Raw genomic sequence first — 19,353 nt, 5'->3', positions numbered from 1 at the left:
TTGGAAGATGGTTTACTTTCTGGATGGTTTACTTCTTTGAGCTCTTGCTCGATGCCTGGCAGCTCTGATCCCAGCACCTCTCATATATTCTTTTCAAAGAATATTCTTATTTATTATTTTTCTCTGAGCACTTCACCAGCGGAAGTCCACAAGGTCTTGTCCTTTCTCATCAACCTTCTGTCTCCATTTCTTCATCATTATGTGGAGGAAGCAAACTCAGAAGCCAGTATCTCTGCCTGTTGCTTGCTTAATAGAAGGAAGGGGTCAGCATGTCCATCGGCTGGTCACCACCAAGAGCTCTCTTGTGCCTCGTCAGGTGTCACAGAGATTCAGAGTATTAGAAGATGCAACCATCTCCTGATGACAGAATGTATTTCTTGAAACTAACTTTAAGCTGAGTGTGGTGGCACACACTTGCAATCCCAGGATTTGGGAGGCAGAGACAGGAGGATCGCAGGTTCACAGCCAGTCTCAGCAACTTGTGAGGCCCTCTGCAACTCAGTAAGACCTTGTTTCAAATTAAAAAATAAAAAAATTGGGCTGGGACTGGGGCTCAGAGGTAGAATGCCCTGAGTTCAATCCCTTGTGACACACACACACACACACACACACACACACACACACACACACACAATTAACTTTTAAAAAGCTGATGCCAGGAGCCTGCCATGAGGCAAGGCCAGTGCTGGGGCCTCTGAGGCCGGGATCGGAGCCTGCCGAGGGGTTAGGCCGGTGGCAGGGCCAGCGGCCAGCATCAGAGCCTGCCGTGAGGCAAGGCCGGTGCTGGGGCCTCCTAGGCCGGGATCAGAGCCTGCCGAGGGGTTAGGCTGGTGCCAGGGCCAGCGGCCGACATTGGAGCCTGCCGTGGGGCAAGGCCACTACTGAGGCCTCCGAGGCCAGGATCGGAGCCTGCCTTGAAGCTAGGCCGGTGCTGAGGCCACCCAGGCCGGGATCGGAGCCAGCCGAGGGGTTAGGCGGCTGGTGTCAGGGCCAGTGAGACCAGAATCAGGGCCTCCCATGAGGCAAGGCCACTGCTTGAGCCAGCGAGGTCTGGATCAGTCCACCAGATATCCAGGCCACTACTGGGGCCATCAAGAGTGGGATCGGTACTTGCAACGCAGCATGCACAGAGAAATATCGCAAAAAATAAAAACCAGATGCTTCCCCTAATCAGCATAAACTAGGAGGAAAGGGGCAACAGGAAGAGGTCGAGCTATAGAAAGGGCCCTATAGTGAAGCAATTAAGGTGACCAATCAGAGGGTATGGAATAGGGGAGGATGGAGCCTCTTTAAAACGCAGGAGGTACATAAACAAATATATCAAAGTTAATCACCAAACAAGCATGGGATCTAGGGAGGGGGAGGGAATGGGATGGGGACTGGATGAGGGCTAATTGGATGATGTATGCTTGCATATCCTCTCAAGTCTTGTATTCCAATGTGATGTATGATTACAATGCACCAATAAAAATAAATTTTAAAAAATCAAAACAAAACAACAACAACAAAAGAAATCCTATAGAGGAGCAAACAAGACAACCTAAATGATTTGATGGGTGGGGGGAGAAGGAAAATCTCTAAAGCACACAATGTACTTAAGCACTAAGCCAACCATGGGAAGGAGGAATGGGGAGAGAATGAGGTGGGAATTGGGTAGGGGCTAAATTGGCGATATGTACATGTATGTCCACACAAGTTTTTTTTACTCCAATGTGATGTATGAATACAATTCATCAATAAAAAATAAAAGAAGTGACAAAAAATAAAAATAAAAATAAAAAAATAAAAAGCTGATGCCCCACACTAAAAATTTCTCCTCAAATGCATCCATTATCTTCCAAGAAAGTAGGGTGTGCTGAGTCAAAATTTAAATGAAGATGGGAATTCTGAATCTTAGAACAGTGAAGTTGGCCTTTTACTTGAGGGTATTTGACCTCAAACTTGCACAAGTCTAGGATTTGCTTATTGTGGATTGTCAAGTAGGATACAGCCTCTTAAAGTTGGGAACCAAATGGCTATGCCTCAATTAAAAGAAGAAGAAGAAGGAGGAGAAGGAGAAGGAGAAGGAGAAGGAGAAGGAGAAGGAGAAGGAGAAGGAGGAGGAGGAGGAGGAGGAGGAGGAGAAGGAGAAGGAGGAGGAAGAGGAAGAGGAAGAAGAAGAGGAAGAGGAAGAGGAAGAAGAAGAGGAGGAGGAGGAGGAACCCAAAATAAATGCCTGGCTTACCAAAGACAACAAGGAAACTTGTCCATCATCAACCTTGCTGTCTATAGGAACAAAAGAATCTCTCCAGAGAATGTGGACCAGAAAAGGGTTTCACATGAGTATTTAGGCCACATTGTTAGGAAATAAGCAAGCTGAAATGATAAAAATGAAAAATAATAACAGTTGAAAGTAAATCTCAAACAGGATATTAGACATACCGAAGAGAGAATCTGTGAAGTGGAAAGTTAATTTAAAAAAATCAAGAATGCAGCACAAAGACACAAGGACTAGATCCAAGAGACAAAATGAAATTGTTTTCATAGGTAGATTGTCCTATGTTTCTTTTCAATCTTTTGCCACATTCAAAATACTGCAAAACTGTGATTCTTCTCAATTTCAAATCACTGCATTCCAATCAAGAATATACCTTATTTAGTAAAAAACAAAAATAAGAAATCTATTGGAAGATTTTTCTTGTTAGTCAATAGTCCTACAAGTAATTCAAGAATTTAAAATTAGGGGCTTTCATTGTTTACTTTATTCACCTCTTTTACTTTTACAAGGATAAATTTCAATACCTTTTTGTCATAATTGTATTAAAAATTGCAACTTGATAGAGTTTCAGAAGTCAAAATTTTAGAATACTTCACTATAAATATTTTGATAAAAGATTTTCAACTATTTTTAAACAAACAACCAAAATGTAGAGGACTCATTTGCACACACACACACAAAATTAATACTATTACTGTGTTAATTCACAAAACTATTTCTCAAACACTTCTAAAATCTTACTGAAGAAGACATCTTTATTAGTCACACAAAATATTGATCACCAAAGATAAAGTATATCAATATCCTTTACCTATAAAATATTTTATAAATTTTAACAATTATAGCTTCTATTTCAGTTGATAAAATGTTTCAGCTTGTTTAGGCACAGTTGCAAATTATGTATATGACCAATTTAAGTAATTGCTATTCCATTGGCTTCTTAATTTAGCAAAAAAAAAATGTTATTTTTACCACAATGTATTCATATTAGTAGCAAATAATGAACCCATTTATCTTCATTGTTGAAATTTTGAAATGAATTTATGATAACATTCACAATGATGTCAGCCACTTCACCTTCCAAAACTTTGAATCCATGAATTAACTGGATTAAAAAAGAATGGAACCATCATTGAAATGAACTGATTCTCTAGTTGAGAAATCTGATGACACTGATATAAATTTAGAATCATTTAGCTATTTGCCAAGTTCTTCTTCGGCTAACTGAGCCAACATATTAATAGCTATTACTTGACCTTTTGTACATACACAAGAAAAATTAGAACTCAAAATGACTGAAATTAATTATTTAATCTAAATGAAAAGTCATACTTCACAGATGGGCAAAAGCTCCATTTTCACTGTTCTTACCAATGTCCTTGGTGCAATTGCCTTTTAATGTAACTACTAACTTTTTCTTTGGTGTAGATGTGCCACTTTTTAAACACAATTTTTGTGACAATAGGGGTTTCTAGATCACCCACCAACCCCAATAAGATGACTGCCTCAGCCCCATAGGAGATGCATCTCCAGAATTGCTCACAAAAACTTCAAACTTGATCGGAAGACAAGATTAATTAAATTAATATCAAGGCCACACTGCATGAGATGAAAATCCAATGCTCTCTCAGATTATGGCCAATTACATTTTTCTACCTTGCTGAGCTGAGAGGGTTAGTCAATACCCCACTGACAGCAAGGACTCAAATAATGTTAGAGATACTCTAAATGTGAATTTCTCCCCATTATAAGGTTTCTACTAAAACCCTGACACTCAATCATTGCACTTTATCTTACAGTGGTTAAAATCTTAGACGCTGCATCCTAAATTTCTCTCTATTTTTCTTACTCTGCCTCTGCAATGAATGTGACCCTATCAATACCGCCCCAGTCAAACTTCTAAACATCTGAGCCTCTCATAGCCTCTCAACCTTCTAAACACCACACCCCTCCCACCCAGGCTTCAGTTCCAAATCCCAGAATGTGAATGTCCCCAGAGTCTGTCTTGGTGGCATCATCCTGTGGCCCAGAGAATGGCTACAGCTGTGTGTATATGTGTCTCTCTCGCACACCAGCACACTCAAGAGTGAATTCCCAAAAGCAAGCCTGAAGAAGCCCTACAGAAAAAAAAAAAAAAAAAAAAAACAGTAGTTAGAGATGTAACCAACCCTCACGCAGCTTCTGTCCACACTTGACCACAGCCTCAAGCTAAGGATGAAATGGTAAATCTTTCATTCTTTTTTTTTGTACTAAAGTTTGAACCCAAGGGACATTCTTGCTCTGAACTATACCCCAGCCCCTTTTATTTAGAAATAGGTAATATTCTGGAACAAAACCCTAACTGATGAAAAGTTGATGACCTCGGGTAAATAGACTGTGTCTTCTCTGAGATGTAGGGAGGGGAAGAGAAGGTAGAACAACTTGTTCAGAGGAAGAATTGGAGGGTGTATTGTGTAGAAAGACTGAATCCTGTATGGCTCCCAACATATGGTCAATGTAGAAGTTAGACAGTCAACAAATACTGAGATTTTATTTAAGGGCTTAATAAAGAGAGATAAGAGATTCTGAAAATGAAGGACAAGTGAGACCACTCCTATCATCTGTATGATAAAAAAAACACTTTGATTATTCTCACATAGTATTCTCACAGGTGTTCATACAGGGAAGGATACATGCATACCATATATGTCTTTCTCCTGCTGCATAAATTTCCATTCAATAGCCATTATGGATCCCCTGCAATGTGCCAAGAAATTCGCATGTTCACTTATTTGATTGAATTTTAATTCGGTCTCTACTACATCCTAGGCACTGAGGAAGGAAGAGAGGAGACACAAAGGCAAGAAAAAAAAAATAAACTGAAATGTGGTCAGCACAGGGCTAGAGATTTTCAGAGCAGTGGAGGTGGGCACCTAGCCCAGCCACAAGGATGTGATGGCCAAGTTGTAAACATGAGCAGGAGCCAGTCAGGAAGAGATCAAGGAGGAAGAACATCCTGGGCTGACGGACCACTGTGCTCACACAAGACACCACATTCTTGGCTACGACTGGCAGCTGACCACCTTACCAATTGTTTGTGGACTGTAAAATGGATCTGCCCAATTATTTAGCATCCTCAATCTATCCAAAGTAAAGAATATTTCTAAAGATTATCTCATTATTTCAATTGCTCCTGCTCTTCACCTCCCATAAACTAGACCACAGGGTAGAAAACAATGGCCAGGATTCAAATCCAGCCCACTACCCATTTCATAAATAAAAGTGACGCTGGCATGTAGTCGTGTCCAAAAGCTGCCTTTCTTTTCATGGTTGCTTTTACACTACAAAGGCAGAGTTGAGTACTTGTGAGGCGACATGGGTCTCAAAGGTTAAAATATGGGCTGTTTTTTACAGGAAAGGTTTGCCAACCCTTGATCTAGAGCCATGCTCTCAGCTGTCACCACCCTTCGCTATTTGGATTCAGGAAGATGTGGACCCTTAATGGAAACTTGCATCATGTGAGGAAGGAGTGAGTGGGGGGGTCGAGGAAAATGGAGGCTAGAATTGAAGGTGAAGGACTGTGGGTGAAGAGCCTTGTAGGACAAACCTCCTGGTGGAGGAAAAGACATTCTCTCAATCCAGTGATTTAGAGCTGCTATCAGAAAAAGGTTATGAGGATGTTGCCACTTGTCAGAGGATGATTTCTTTTTCACAATAAGATTGTTGCACTCTGTCTACTTAAATATGTATAGCGTTACACTTTGATGGATTTAAGGGATGCATGATGAGGGTTCTTTGGAAAAGCATAATCATATAAGACAAAGACTGTACCTTGGGTGTTTCAGCTGGGAGGCCACGTGGAATTCAAACCAGGGCCGATGGCCCTCCATGGGACTGAAACAGTCTGGAGTGGAGAACCTAATCCGCATCCCACACAGCTTACAGACCCCTGTCGCTGGCCAGGTGGCTAGTGCATAAATCAGAAAGACATTTCATTGGCTGCCTTGCAGCCCCAAGAGCTCGGAGCAGTCGATACACGCTCCTTGGATGTGTTTTCCTAGGGCTTGTACCACTTGCTCGGTGACCATTTCCTTATGATCAAGCAAGAAAGAATTGTCCAGCACGTTTCCAACAATAGGTAAATGTGTGTTAATGGCGTCCAAGCTAAGAATGGGGAGTAGGAAAGAAAATATTCATCCATCTGTGTACAAGTTAGCTGAGTAGTATTAATATTTGAGTAGTTAAGAAAGAAGCACGTGAGGACGGCAACAGAGAGAAAGAAACTAGAAAGAGAAGGCAAGGAGGATCGAGATTTATAAATGGCTCCATTTTGAACAGATGAAAATGTGTACATTTTTTAAAGCCAATCTTTTCTCCTATCCTCTGTGGCTTTATGTGGGTAATACTTTCATCTGTCAAAGGAATGGCTCCTACGCTCAAGGAAAGGCAGAGAGTTAACTGAAATGGGTTCCCAAACTGCAATTCTTGTAATCAAGATAAAATATGGCTTTCTGCCACCCATTTGGAGCCATGGCGCCAATATGCTGATTGAATCTCCCTTAAGCACAGCCACATTAGAGTCTAAATAGTGTATCACCAATTTGGACACGGGGATGGGGATTAGTGTTCATTTATTTAAGATTGAGCATTTATCCCAAGTTAGAAACAAATTAAAATCTCGCGTTTGAGATAATATTAAAAGAGGGCAATGTAGTTACCACACTCTCCCCCGTGCATCTTCCTCAGGCTTGTTTTCAGCCTGGGGATGCACAGCCGCCAGTGTGGGTAGAAGCCTGCGTGGCGCTGGAGGTGGAGAACGCACCTTCGAGCTGCCTATCCAGCTGCAGAGGGTGGAGGGAGGGTCTTGCCTTTGGGAAGTGACCCAGGAAGCAATCCTGTACACAGTCAGAGGGTTCTAGCCATGACCAGTCAGGCCCATCCTTCTCCTAATTAGAAGAAAAGGGAAAAATAGTGAACACACAGGAAACTGAGGCTCCATCACTGCCAGGCCACAGGCGTGTCACTGGTTCAGGGGCACATCTGGACTTCTCAGGGTTCTTTTCAGGAGACCAACCACAGAGATGGAAGGTCATTCAAGTCTATGATATAGTCAGCCTCCCTTGATGTTAGCTGTGACCCTTTAGAGGTAACCTCATGTGTATATGTGACTAGGGATTGAACCCAGGGGTAGTCTACCTCTAAGTTACACCCCCGGCCCTTTATATATTTTGGTTTTGAAACAGGGTCTCACTAGGTTGCTGAGAGTCTTGCTACGTTGCTGAAGCTATCCTTGAATCTGCAATTCTCCTGTCTCAGACGCTAAGGACTGGGCTCACAGGCATGTGCCACCCTACTCGGCTTGGGGGCAACTTAAGGAAGTCAGAGGATGCTTGGTTTGCAACATTTTGAACATTATATCTGCACCTTTAATGCCACTCAGACAGCGCTGGAGCAATAGGTTTGATCGCCATCAATTCAGCTAAGAAAACTCACCCAAGGATTTGCAGGTCACTACACACCCACCATAGTATCTTCTCTAAGTCTCTTCCTAATACCACTCTCTCCTTACTTTAAGACCACCTACCTACTTTAAAAAGAGGCAGAAATAAAAAGGTTATTTGGGGGCGGTCTTTCCTGTGAGTTATTCAGACTTCTGATTGTGTATTTAAATACTGACCTGAAGTGTCCCCTGATATACAACCTCTCTGCACTGAACACCTTCAGTGCCGTTGCTCTTACAGGTCAGAAAGGGAAAGCTCAGGTTCCAAACAAACAAACAAAAAAAAGCCAAGAAACGTATTCTAAAATTTAGAATGATGAAAGGGCGCTCAGGAAGCTTTTGCAAAACAAGCTATCGTCCTTTCCAGGGAGTCGTATCTCATCCTAACCCAGAAGAGGGAGAAGCTCCACAGGCCGCCCATCTGCAGGGCAGGATGCTCAGCGGGCTTACCAGGATCCAGGTTAATGTACCTCGTTAAGCCCTCCAAGGGACCACCTGCCACTCCAAGACTACTCCCTCTGCAGCCTCCCCCAGGCTCTTGATCAGATTACCACCTGAGGTCACGTATCCTCCTGTCGGGTTTTGTGGCTGCTTATTGATGCTTCTTGTTTTCCTGGAGAAATTAGATGCTATGAGCCCAGAAGGAAACGCTGTGCTCTACAGGTGCCAGGAACAATGTGTAAAGTGCACAATGAACGATGCGGCTTTACCTGTAACCCTGGCCCCAGTGCTTGCCCAGAGGCCCTCAGAGCCCAAAGAATAGAGTAAAAGAATTACGTGGAGTCAGCAGATAGCTGTGCTGCTATATGTCTGTGTATTTCTGAAGTCTCCATTGACCATCACCTCCCACAGAGACCAGAAATACCTGCATGTCAGAGAATCGAATGTATGATTTGGAGGTTTTGTCAGATGATATTTAATCCCCAAAGCCTCATAAAATATTCTCTCTACTCTTGAAAAAAATGCATATTTTACAAGATGAGTCCATAAACTTGGCAAGCAAAATACACATAGGGAGGTGCCTTGTAAAATTGAAGAGGTCGAGTTGGGCGTGGTTGCACACACCTGTGATCCTAGTAGTTGGGAAGCTAAGGCAGGAGGACTGCAGGTTGGAGGCCAGTCTTGGCAACTTAGCGAGACCCTGTTTCAAAATAAAAAGGGCTGGGGGTAGAGCTGGGAGGTAGAACACCTCTGAGTTCAATCCCTCGAACAAAATAACAACAACGACGACGACGATGATGATATGGGATTGATGCGCTTATCACTGATGTAAAATACTCATTGTAGAGTTTATTTTTTCTTAGATCTCTGAAGCATCTCTGAGGCTGTGCAGAACATCCCATGTGTGGGCCCACTCCTTCAATGGGGCCATTTACTCCAGATCCCTGACGAGAGGAGATGTGAGAATGGCTCTGGCCTCGAAGTTGTCATTCCCTGAGCCCCCTGGTCCTAGAAGGAGGCTGCCTCCTCCCGGGTCCTCCTGCTCTCTAATGCGTCTGCCTCAGCAGGAGAGACTCTCTTTCTCCTCATGAAGCTGTGTCGTTAGCCACACACTGACTCCTAGATTCTCAAAGAAACAAATTCTGCAGGAGCCGTAGGGTTTTTCTTGGGGACACTGCTTTCTCACACAAACATACTCAGTTCTCCTCAGATTGTATGGACTTCTGTAGGATTACTAACATTTTATTTTATTTTATATTGTCTGTGTTGCGGTACTGAGGACTGAATCCAGGGATGTCCTACCTCTGAACTCCACCCCCAGTCCTATTTTATTATTTATTTTTGAAACACTCTAAGTTACTGTATGCTGGCCTCGAACCTGTGATCCTCCCGTGTTAGCGTCCCAAGTCCAGGGATTACAAGTGTGCATCAGCAAGCCTGGCGCTACTTTTTATAACACTGCACAAGTACTTTAAAAACTACTATGGTTATGAGCTGCTTAATGACAAGGACGCATTCTGAGAAATTCATTGTCTGATCTCATTTTTGTGCAAACATTATAGAGTGGACCTACGCACACTAGGTCAGCTACAATGTTATTAGACAATAGAATATCATGGGACCATAATGTATGTGGTCTTTCCTTGACCAAAACATTATTATGAGGCACATGACTGTGTTTCTCTCACCACTATTCCATAATTCAAAAAGGATGAAGGACAATCTGTAAATAAATGTATATCTTTGGCCTCATTTTTCTAATTTCACCATAACCCCTCTCTGACCTATTTTTGGCTATGATGTCCCCAGTATGAGTATTTCAGTGATGAAAATCATCTCTTGTGGAAAGTGGCTACATGAGTTCTCAACTCCAAAAAATGTACTTAACTTTTCTTTTCTTTTTTTTTTTTTTGGCAGTACTAGGGATGGAACCCAGAGGCATTTACCTTCAAGCTACACCCCCAGCCCTATTTTTTAATTCTTTATTTTGAAACAAAATCTCACTGAGTTGCAAAGGGCCTCACTAAGTAGCTGAGGCTGTCCCAGAACCGCGATCCTCCTGTCTCAGCCTCCCAAATGCTGGGATTACAAGTATATGCCACCCCTCCCGGCTTACCTAACTTTTCTTATGTATTTTGGCATTGAAAAAAGTCATAAAGCTTATGGACAAAATGTAAGAAAGGGTTCAGAAAATATTTGCAAAAAAATCATCAAGAATCAAAAGGTCTCAGCCAGACATAATGGCACATGCCTGTCATCCCAGTACTTGGGAGGCTGAGATAGGAGGACCACAAATTCAAAGCCAGCCTCAGAAACTTACTGAGGCCTTCTGCAGTTTAGCAAAACTGTTTCCAAGTAAAAATGGAGATAGGGTGGGGGTATAGCTCGGAGGTAGAATGCATCTGGGTTCAATCCTTCCCAGCAACAAGAAAGAAGAAAAAATAGGAAGAAAGGAAGGAAGAAGAAGGAAGGAAGGAAGGAAGGAAGGAAGGAAGGAAGGAAGGAAGGAAGAAGGAAGGAAGGAAAAATCAAAGGGTTCCCAGACTTTTTTTTTTGCTGGCTGATTTTGGTGACCAAGTCAGAACTGTATCTTTTCCTCTTCTTTCCAGGTACATGGCCATCATCCATCCCCTCCAGCCCCGGCTGTCAGCCACGGCCACCAAAGTGGTCATTTGTGTCATCTGGGTCCTGGCACTCCTGCTCGCCTTCCCCCAGGGCTACTACTCAACCACAGAGACCATGCCCGGCCGAGTGGTGTGCATGATCGAGTGGCCAGAGCATCCCGACAAGATCTACGAGAAAGTGTGAGTAGAGACTTGTCTCCACGCTGCAGCTGCTGAGGTGCAGGGGGACTGCCTTGTCTTCTCCTGTTTGTATATTCTTTCCATTTTCTTTCTCAGTTAAGATTTACGGAAATAAGCATTTCTTACAATGCACCCTGATATCAGGTTGAGACTGTCACGGTTATCAGAAGATTAAAAACCCAATACTTTTCTGGGCTTTGAAAGAGCATCCGAAAAACTCTAGAACTAGATCCTATGACTATCCTAGACTCTTTGAATGTCCTTTCATGTCCTTCAGGCCTTTACCAGAAACCTTTCCCTGCCAGTATCTGCATTTCTTTGCCCGGAAACCTATCCCTGAGCTACAGGTGGCCACTCCACCCTTCTGCACAGCATGCTGACAAGTGGGAGAGTTCTCACCACTCCCAGCAGCTCCCAACAGTGACTGATGGAAATTAGTCTATCAACACCCTGTGGGGACTGTCTCTGAGGTCTGTGCTTTACCCTGGGTCCCGGGTTTCTTTATGAACTCAAGCTCCAGTTGTCTGGGTGGTAGTTGGTCTGATAATGCACACCTCGTGGGCCACCATCCCGGTGTTCACACCACGGCCTCACTCCTAATGGTATTTCTTTCTCCTTCTAAATAAGGGGCCTTGCCCTTGAATTTTTTTTATCTCAAAATCTGTCTCTGGGGAAGAACACACTGAAGTACAACCCTTCCTGAATTTGAGGGTATAGGAGTAAGACAGCGCAGGGGAACTACACGGGCATGGAGGCCTGCGCACAGAGACCTGAGGGTATCCTCAGCCCGTGGGATGGCTGCTCAAATTTAGGGATTTTCATAGTATCTTGGCATCGGCCCTTAATACTTCTTATCCTAGAGGCTGCACTAAAATGGCTTATTCTTGGTTTTGCTCTGCTCAAAGGAGCAGTGATATGATATGTCCACAACCAATGATCTTCAGAACTCTGATAAAGTGTGTCCTTTTAAGTGCCGTGTATAATTCTCCAATCTCTGCTTTACTACATGAAGCATAAAAACCACGACACGGTGCATGAAAATCTGAGTTTTAATTATAAGATTGTCGCTAGCCATGTGACCCTGGGAGAGGATCTCAGCCTTTCCTGGTTACTGAGATGGAAGTGGCTTCGCGGAAGCTCCGCTTGCCATAAACAGTTGTTGTGCAGATCAAATGAGGTAATGTGCTCTCACCTTGTAAGCTATTAAATGCCATACAAAAGCTATGAACCAAATTTATTGGGTAGCTGTATATTTATGAGGCCTCTAAATTTATAAACGTTACAATGAGACACTGTACCTGTCATGCCCCCAAGATCTGAGCATTGGAGGGTCTGTTACATGCAGTTTTACTGCCGCATCTGTTCCATGGAGCTCAGAAATGTGGCCTGCCAGGAAGTAATATGTAAAGCTCAGACATCGCCTTCCAGACACAGACAGTGGGATTTAATCGATCAAGCAGTGGGGGGATTAATGCTCAGCCTAGAAGGAGACATTGAAAATTATTCTTTCAAATGAAACTACAAGCCTGAGCCAGGTCTCTGCGGGAGGAAGAACATAGCTTTACAAGATGTTCAGGCCCCATGAACACGATGGAGCCAGGCTTTCTCCAGGGGCAGGGAGAGGGAAGGAAACACCTCTGGATTAAAACTCCTCATGCAAACTGCTTCAGAAACTACCTCGACACCTGGGCCATGGCTCTGTCCTTCATTTTCATAATCTTCCCCAAGTCTGATTGGCTTCCTACAATTTTTATTTCAAAGTACGGTTCTTTAAACTTACAGCGAATTCAAAGTTTAACTTGGAAATGGATTTATTTTCCCACAGATCTCTGGGGTTGTAGCCAAGACACATTAATGTTTAGCACCTTAGTTTTGCACGTTTGGGTGTTTTGTGCTTAACGACTAGAAAATTGCTTTGAGACTCGACACAGTGCGTTGGATTGTATTATTTCCTCACTTTAAGAATTCAGAGTAGCGACGCCTGGGTGCGTGCTTAGGTTTGCCGGAATTGTTTATTTCATCATCTTAACCTAAGAAAATGAGTCTGGCTTATGAGCTTCAAATTTTATGTATTCAAGATATACAGCACGGTTAGTGATATTTAGTAAGTCTACAGAGGCTGGACTATGGTACAAACCCAAGTCGAGCACATAGAAAAGCTCTATTCAACCTTGTTTTCTTTTTGTCAGTTTCCTACATAAAGTATTATGCTGTATTTTTAGGGCATTCCATTTTTACCATGTCTAAACTAAGTACTTAATTGTAGTCCCTTCTTTTAGAACTAACGATTGCCATTTCCACAGTACACAATAATCCGGGATTGGGAGCCAGATGGGAACGTTGTTTTGAGGCAGGGTAATCAGGAGGGTGAGAGTGCGGGATCTGGTCCCATCACTCTATTCAACCAACAGTCAACTCATTTATGCCTCGAAATCTAACAGTGCGTTTCACACAGAAGTAAATAAAGTAATCTACACAAAGTGCTCCACTGAGTCCCTGCATGTGGTGAGGGGCTGTGAATGTTAGCTACTGATGTTATCCAGGGCCACTGGCAGGTGACCAGTAGCAGAGACTGTGATGGGCAGATGCTTAAGCCCAATTTGTCTGATGGATCATTTGTGCCAGCTAATTACATAAAAGCATTTTGTGAAAAATCATGGATTGCTGCACATGCCTTCTGGCTAGATGGTGTACCTCCAACCCTGATCATTCATCAATCAGGCTCTTCATGGTTTAAATGAAATGTTGTGAAAGACAGTTGTGTAATAAGAGGATGGGGAAAAGCAGGGAAGTGTCTAGTTTTTTTTTCTCTTTTCTTTTGGTGTATTATGATTGTAAATAATGGTGGGATTCATTGTTACATATTTCTACATACATAATTTGGCTAATCTCATTCCCCCGCATATTCATGTCCCTCCTCTCCTCCCTCCCCCGGTCCACGAGCAAGTTTTGAACACAAAATCCAAACACCAAACCGCCAATAAAATTATGAAGAGATATAACTTCGTTCATTATCCATGAAATGCAATTAAGACCACAATGAAATCTCACTAACACGTGTCAAAAAATCTGAAGGAAAAAAAACACTAAATGTTTCAAACTTTGGGTGGATATAAAGCAATGAGAACATCTGTTTTCTGCTAGAAGTATAAATTGAAAAAGTCACATTGAAAAAAATATTTTATAGTGTTTAGGAAAGAAAAACCTATGCATACCCCATAACTCGAAATTTTCACTTATAATTTCCCTAGAAAAGCCCATGCACATTTGCACCCAAGTTCCCCTAACATAATGCCCATATCAGCATTGTTCTTAATGCCCTCAACTGGAGATATTTCATGTCTATCAAGAGATGCTACGTTACTAATCAGATGAATAAAACGCAGCTCTTGTAAACGAAATTCTAGGACAAGAAAAATGAAATGAATTTTTTTAAATGCATACATAAGTAGCAAAACTGTAAGTGTGAGCAAGGAATGCAAATGTGGACATTGGTTTCCTCTCACAGGAGGAAAATGGTGCGGCCAGGAAGGGACGTTTATAGATGTTTCTAAGGATATGGCATTTTATATTTTTTCAGCTCAGAGGTTTCAGCGTGAATGTTTGCTTATAAATTGCTTATAATACCTGATAATTTGACTTAATGCACTTTGGGGAATATAATTTTCATGTATTTAACTTAAAGAGTCTGCAAAGTTTTTAATCTTTTTTTCTATAAGCTGTCAAGAAACTGATTTCATTGGGATACTCCTAAAAATTCTTCCAGAGGAAATTTTCTTCTGAGGTGTGGAGCTTTGCAGGAATGACATCATTCCTAGGAATCTACTTCTGAGTAATTAACATGTGCATGGCCTCACGCCATCCCAATGTTTATTTGACCGCTTGCATCTTACCTTGCTGACTCCTATGCATCAGCTCGCCTTAATTTTTCCAGCTGGTCTAGGGAAGATAAGCCAAATGCTTGTCCCTGAAGGGATGTGGCAAATGTTAAGCCAGAGAGCATGGCCCATACATCCAGGGCTTTTATTCCTTGCTGCTGCTGTGTTCATGGGCCACAAAAATCCGCAGATGTACCTGGTCATCTTCCTGGAAAGTCACTGGCAACTTTATTTTGCATTTAAAAATATGAATATGTGCCAGGCAATGGCCCACATCTGTAATCCCAGATGTGGGAGGCTGAGACAGGAAGATTACAGGCTCCAGCCCTGCCTAGGCAACCTAATGAGATCCTCAGTAACTTAAGAAGACTCTGTTTTAAAATAAAGAATAATAACTAAATAAAAAGAGCTTGGGGTGTTGTCCAGAGGTAAAATGCCCCTGGGTTTTATCCTCAGTACCAAAACAATATATACGAATATGCTATAGAGTATAACAAAATTCTGTGACTTCTTTAATCACTTATATTCCCCTTACTTACTAACATTTTACTGACTGTTCTTTCAGATAAATACTGTTCTTAATTCCTTTTAAGTGGCATATGCATACAAACCAAAATAGATTGCATCTCTGTTTGTAATACAAGACACAGCTTATTGTGCGCTCTATTTTTTAACTGAGCAGTTGTTTTGGAGATCTTTCCAAATGAGTTCATAAAGAGCTTTTCTGTTTTTTTAGGTACACATATTTCACTTCTGACATGCACAATAGCATTTCCACAGCCACTTGCTGGCGGACTCTGGATTGTCTCCAACCTTTTGACATCACAGTGTTCACATGAATAACTTTTATATTTATTATGCAAGGATGTTTATGGCATACAATTTCAAAAGGGAAATATATCATTTTAATTTTGACATTTGCCCTCTGTGCAAGATTGCACTTATTTACATTACCTGTCATGTGCGCGAGTCCCTCTTTCTCTGCAGCCTCGCCAATGAAGTACGTTGTCAGGCTTTGAGAGTTTTTTGCCCTCCTGATGAGGGACAACTGAAATCTCACTACAGCAAAAATTTACATTTCTCTAATTTACAGTGGGGTGGAATGTCTTTTCATAATGTATTGGCCATGTTTACATATATTTAAAATCTGCTTACTTCATTTACCATATCATAAATAATAGATGCCATTAAACATGTTCCTAAAACGTGATGTAAACACACACACACACACACACACACACACACACACACACACACAAATATGTTGCTAATGAATCCCCTCCTTTGAAAATTAATTGCTCCAGAGGTTTCTCTTAACTGATTAATCAGATAAAATACCAAACTTCAAAATAGACTGCTTCTAACTATATCCCTAGATCCTAGGGAAGGCTGACTTGGGTTCTTCTGCCATTCCCTATGTTTACAATCTGCAGGGATAAAAAATTATGCTGACATTATAAAACTCGTGAAAACTGGGTCTTGGGCTCATCATTAATACCATATTATCATAGTTTATAATTGAGTCCTGCCACGTAAGTAGCAACCTGGCAGCCTAGCTGAGGATGCTCTGGGGGAACATTGGCACTGCTCAGGAAGTCTGATAAGGGTGGATCTCAGGGACAGGTGATGAAGGAAGATCTCCTGTGAGGGCAAAAGGAACTCTTTCTGATGTAGAAGAAGCACAAAGGAAGGCCAATGAGAGAATAAAGAAGGAAAGTTTGGATTTGCAAATGCGTTTCCCTCATCCCTACTTCTCTGAATACCACGAGCACCATGTAGTAGCTTTTAAAGTGAGTGAGAGCTAAGGCCACCCTATGAATGCTGTACAAGACGTAAGGTGGCCGTGGTCCCAGAAGTACCAGAGTAATGTCTCTGAGGTCCAGGGAGATGGATCAGCAAACCTTTCTCTTTATTTGTGGTATTAGGGATGAAATCCAGGGGTATTCTACCTCTGAGCTACAACCCCAGCCCTACTTTTTATTCTTTATTTTGAAACAGGGTCTAAGATGGAGAGGGGCTCACTAAGTAGCTGAGGATGGCTGTGAACTCTAATCCTCCTGTTCCGGCCTCCCAAGTACGGGGCTTACAAGCATGCACCACCATGCCCAGCAGCAAATTTTTCTTCATCAGAAGACCCACCACTGAGGCCAAGAAAGAGTCTGTAATGAGGAAGAAAAATGAGAAAGCCATCCAAAAGAATGAGACCTAGACAGCCTGGGGCATTTCGGCTCCCAGAATCATTTATTAATATTGGTCATATGTCACTTCCTGTTAGTTAAATTCCTATGTACATAACTTTATGGTAGAGTTTTAACAAGAAGTAAAACATGCCAATACTGAATTCTAAATACTCCGGATAGTACTGGGAAAGGAAATTATGACAAAAAACAGGGTCGTGCATGACTAATTACCTGCAGATTTTGTGGAAATATATATGAATGTGGATATAGTAACTCTAATATAATTCTCTATAAGTACCCAATGTAGCAGAGGACTATAATATATGCCCACTGTTAGCCGGGCGTGGTGGCGCATGCTTATAATCCCCGCACTTGGGAGGCTGAGACAGGAGGATGGCACAGGTTCAAAGCCAGCCTCAGCTACTGAGTGAGGCTCTCAGCAACTTAGTGAGACCCTGTTTCCAAATAAAATATAAAATAGGTCTGGGAGTATAGCCCGCAGGTAGAAAGCCTCTGGGTTCCACCCCCAGTAGCACACACACACAAAAAGAAAAGTCCATTGTTGATATTTACAGCATTTTTCTCTATGGTATACTATGACCCATTATCAGAAATCAGATAAAATTTTGTGTTTATATTCTTTACTTTCCTTAGTAGAATAATAGTAATTGAAAATCAACTCACTGATGGAGAATGAGAGCTGAGAAGAAAATATACCTGCCACAATACTTCTCCAGTTTTCCACCTTCTTGATTATTTTACAAACTAAAAAACAATGCAGATTCTTTGCCAAGCTGCTCCAGGCCTTGACCAAAGGGATGTCAGCGCATTTGTGTTTCCTGGCATCATTGTTTATGCTATTGTGATTCATCTCCTCCCCTGATACCCACTGCACTTATAAATATAGCCCACAGCCCCTCTCTTGTTTAGTCACCACTGTTGATGAGAAGTATTGACACTGCAGGCAAAGATGGTAGTATGAAAAAAGCCCTCAACCTTGACTCCCAGGAAAGAATTAGAGTAAACAAATTTTAAAAAAAAGATACGGCAAAAACTAGGAAGGTTGCTATACACGTGCCAGAAATTTCACTTCAGTTTTGCTCTTGTGCAAATGGAGCCCAAGAGGCAGCCACCAGGTGCTGCTATAACAACACATACGGAGCCTCTATTCGGGGTCAAAGTGGGAACCAGTAAGCCTTTAGGTGGGCGCGCCAACTGAGGATTCCTTTGGGTAGTTGCAATCAATTTCTGGAGGCAATTGCCCTCAGAATGAGAAAGAGAAAGCCCAAACAAGCCAAGAGCATATTTAAGAATATAAATTGAAGCCGGGCATGGTGGCACACACTTGTAATCCCAATACTTGGGCAGCTGAGACAGTAGGATTGAAGGTTCGTGGCCAGCCTCAACTACTTAGTGAGGTCCTCAGAAACTTGGTGAGACCCAATTTCAAAATAAAGAATAAATAAATAAATATATATATATATATATAGACACAAATAATTATATATATAGACACGATAAAATGGATACATTTTTACAAAACCATAAATAAGAAGTTGCTTCTATTCAGAGGGAATGTTGGGAGAGGCTGAATGAAAATACCAATAAAAAATTACATGCATTAAAAAAACTGGGGTAGAAAGTTATGGATGGAAATTTTTTTCAAATGTACTGAATTCTTCAATAGTAAAGAACAATATGAAGATCTTAATCACTTGCTATATAGATTTAGCATAACCTACATGTGAACAGCTAACAATGAAAGCTTCAAAACCAAACCTTCAAGACAATTCTATTTACAAATATATACACAAACATGCCAACTAAAATGTTTCCCCCAAAATCAAAGCTATCTTAAAATAGCAGTATTTTTTTTTTTTTTTGCAGTACCAGGAATGGAACCCAGAGGCATTCTACCTCCAAGCTACACCCCCAGCCCTTTTTTTTATTCTTTATTTTGAAACAGGGTCTCACTGAGTTGCAAAGGACCTTACTAAGGACCTGAGACTGGCCGAGAACCGTGATCTTCCTGTCTCAGCCTCCTGAATGCAAGTTTACCTCAGATCTCCTTTCCCATTAGTAAAGAGCAAGCCTTATCATTTTTCTTTGCAGCTGCATAGTAGAATGCCTTTGTATGAAGAACCAAATGTACTTATCCAAAATGATATTGATTTATATTTGGATTGCTTCTAATATTTGGCCACTTCAAATTATATTGCAGTAAACAGGCACCACAATTAATATTTGCAGTGAAGTCCTGTGTTTCCAAACTTATTGGATCATGAGATCTTTCCTTTAAATAGCCCTATTAACA

At 41.7% G+C, this 19,353-nt stretch overlaps 1 protein-coding gene across 1 annotated transcript in view; it reads left to right on the top strand.

Annotated features, from left to right (window-relative positions):
• TACR1 (tachykinin receptor 1) overlaps positions 1 to 19,353 on the top strand; it is a gene marked incomplete at both ends in the record, with an annotated part of 150,881 nt that overhangs the window by 70,579 nt on the left and 60,949 nt on the right. Inside the window, one exon of the mRNA XM_080711085.1 lies at positions 10,787 to 10,981. Within this exon, the coding sequence (XP_080567211.1) occupies positions 10,787 to 10,981 (195 nt within the window). The remainder of the gene's footprint in view (positions 1 to 10,786; positions 10,982 to 19,353) is intronic.

The sequence above is a fragment of the Muscardinus avellanarius genome, assembly GCF_963383645.1.
Source record: "Muscardinus avellanarius genome assembly, chromosome: 15".
Lineage (NCBI taxonomy): Eukaryota > Metazoa > Chordata > Mammalia > Rodentia > Gliridae > Muscardinus > Muscardinus avellanarius.
This window is presented reverse-complemented; position numbering and strand designations above follow the sequence as displayed.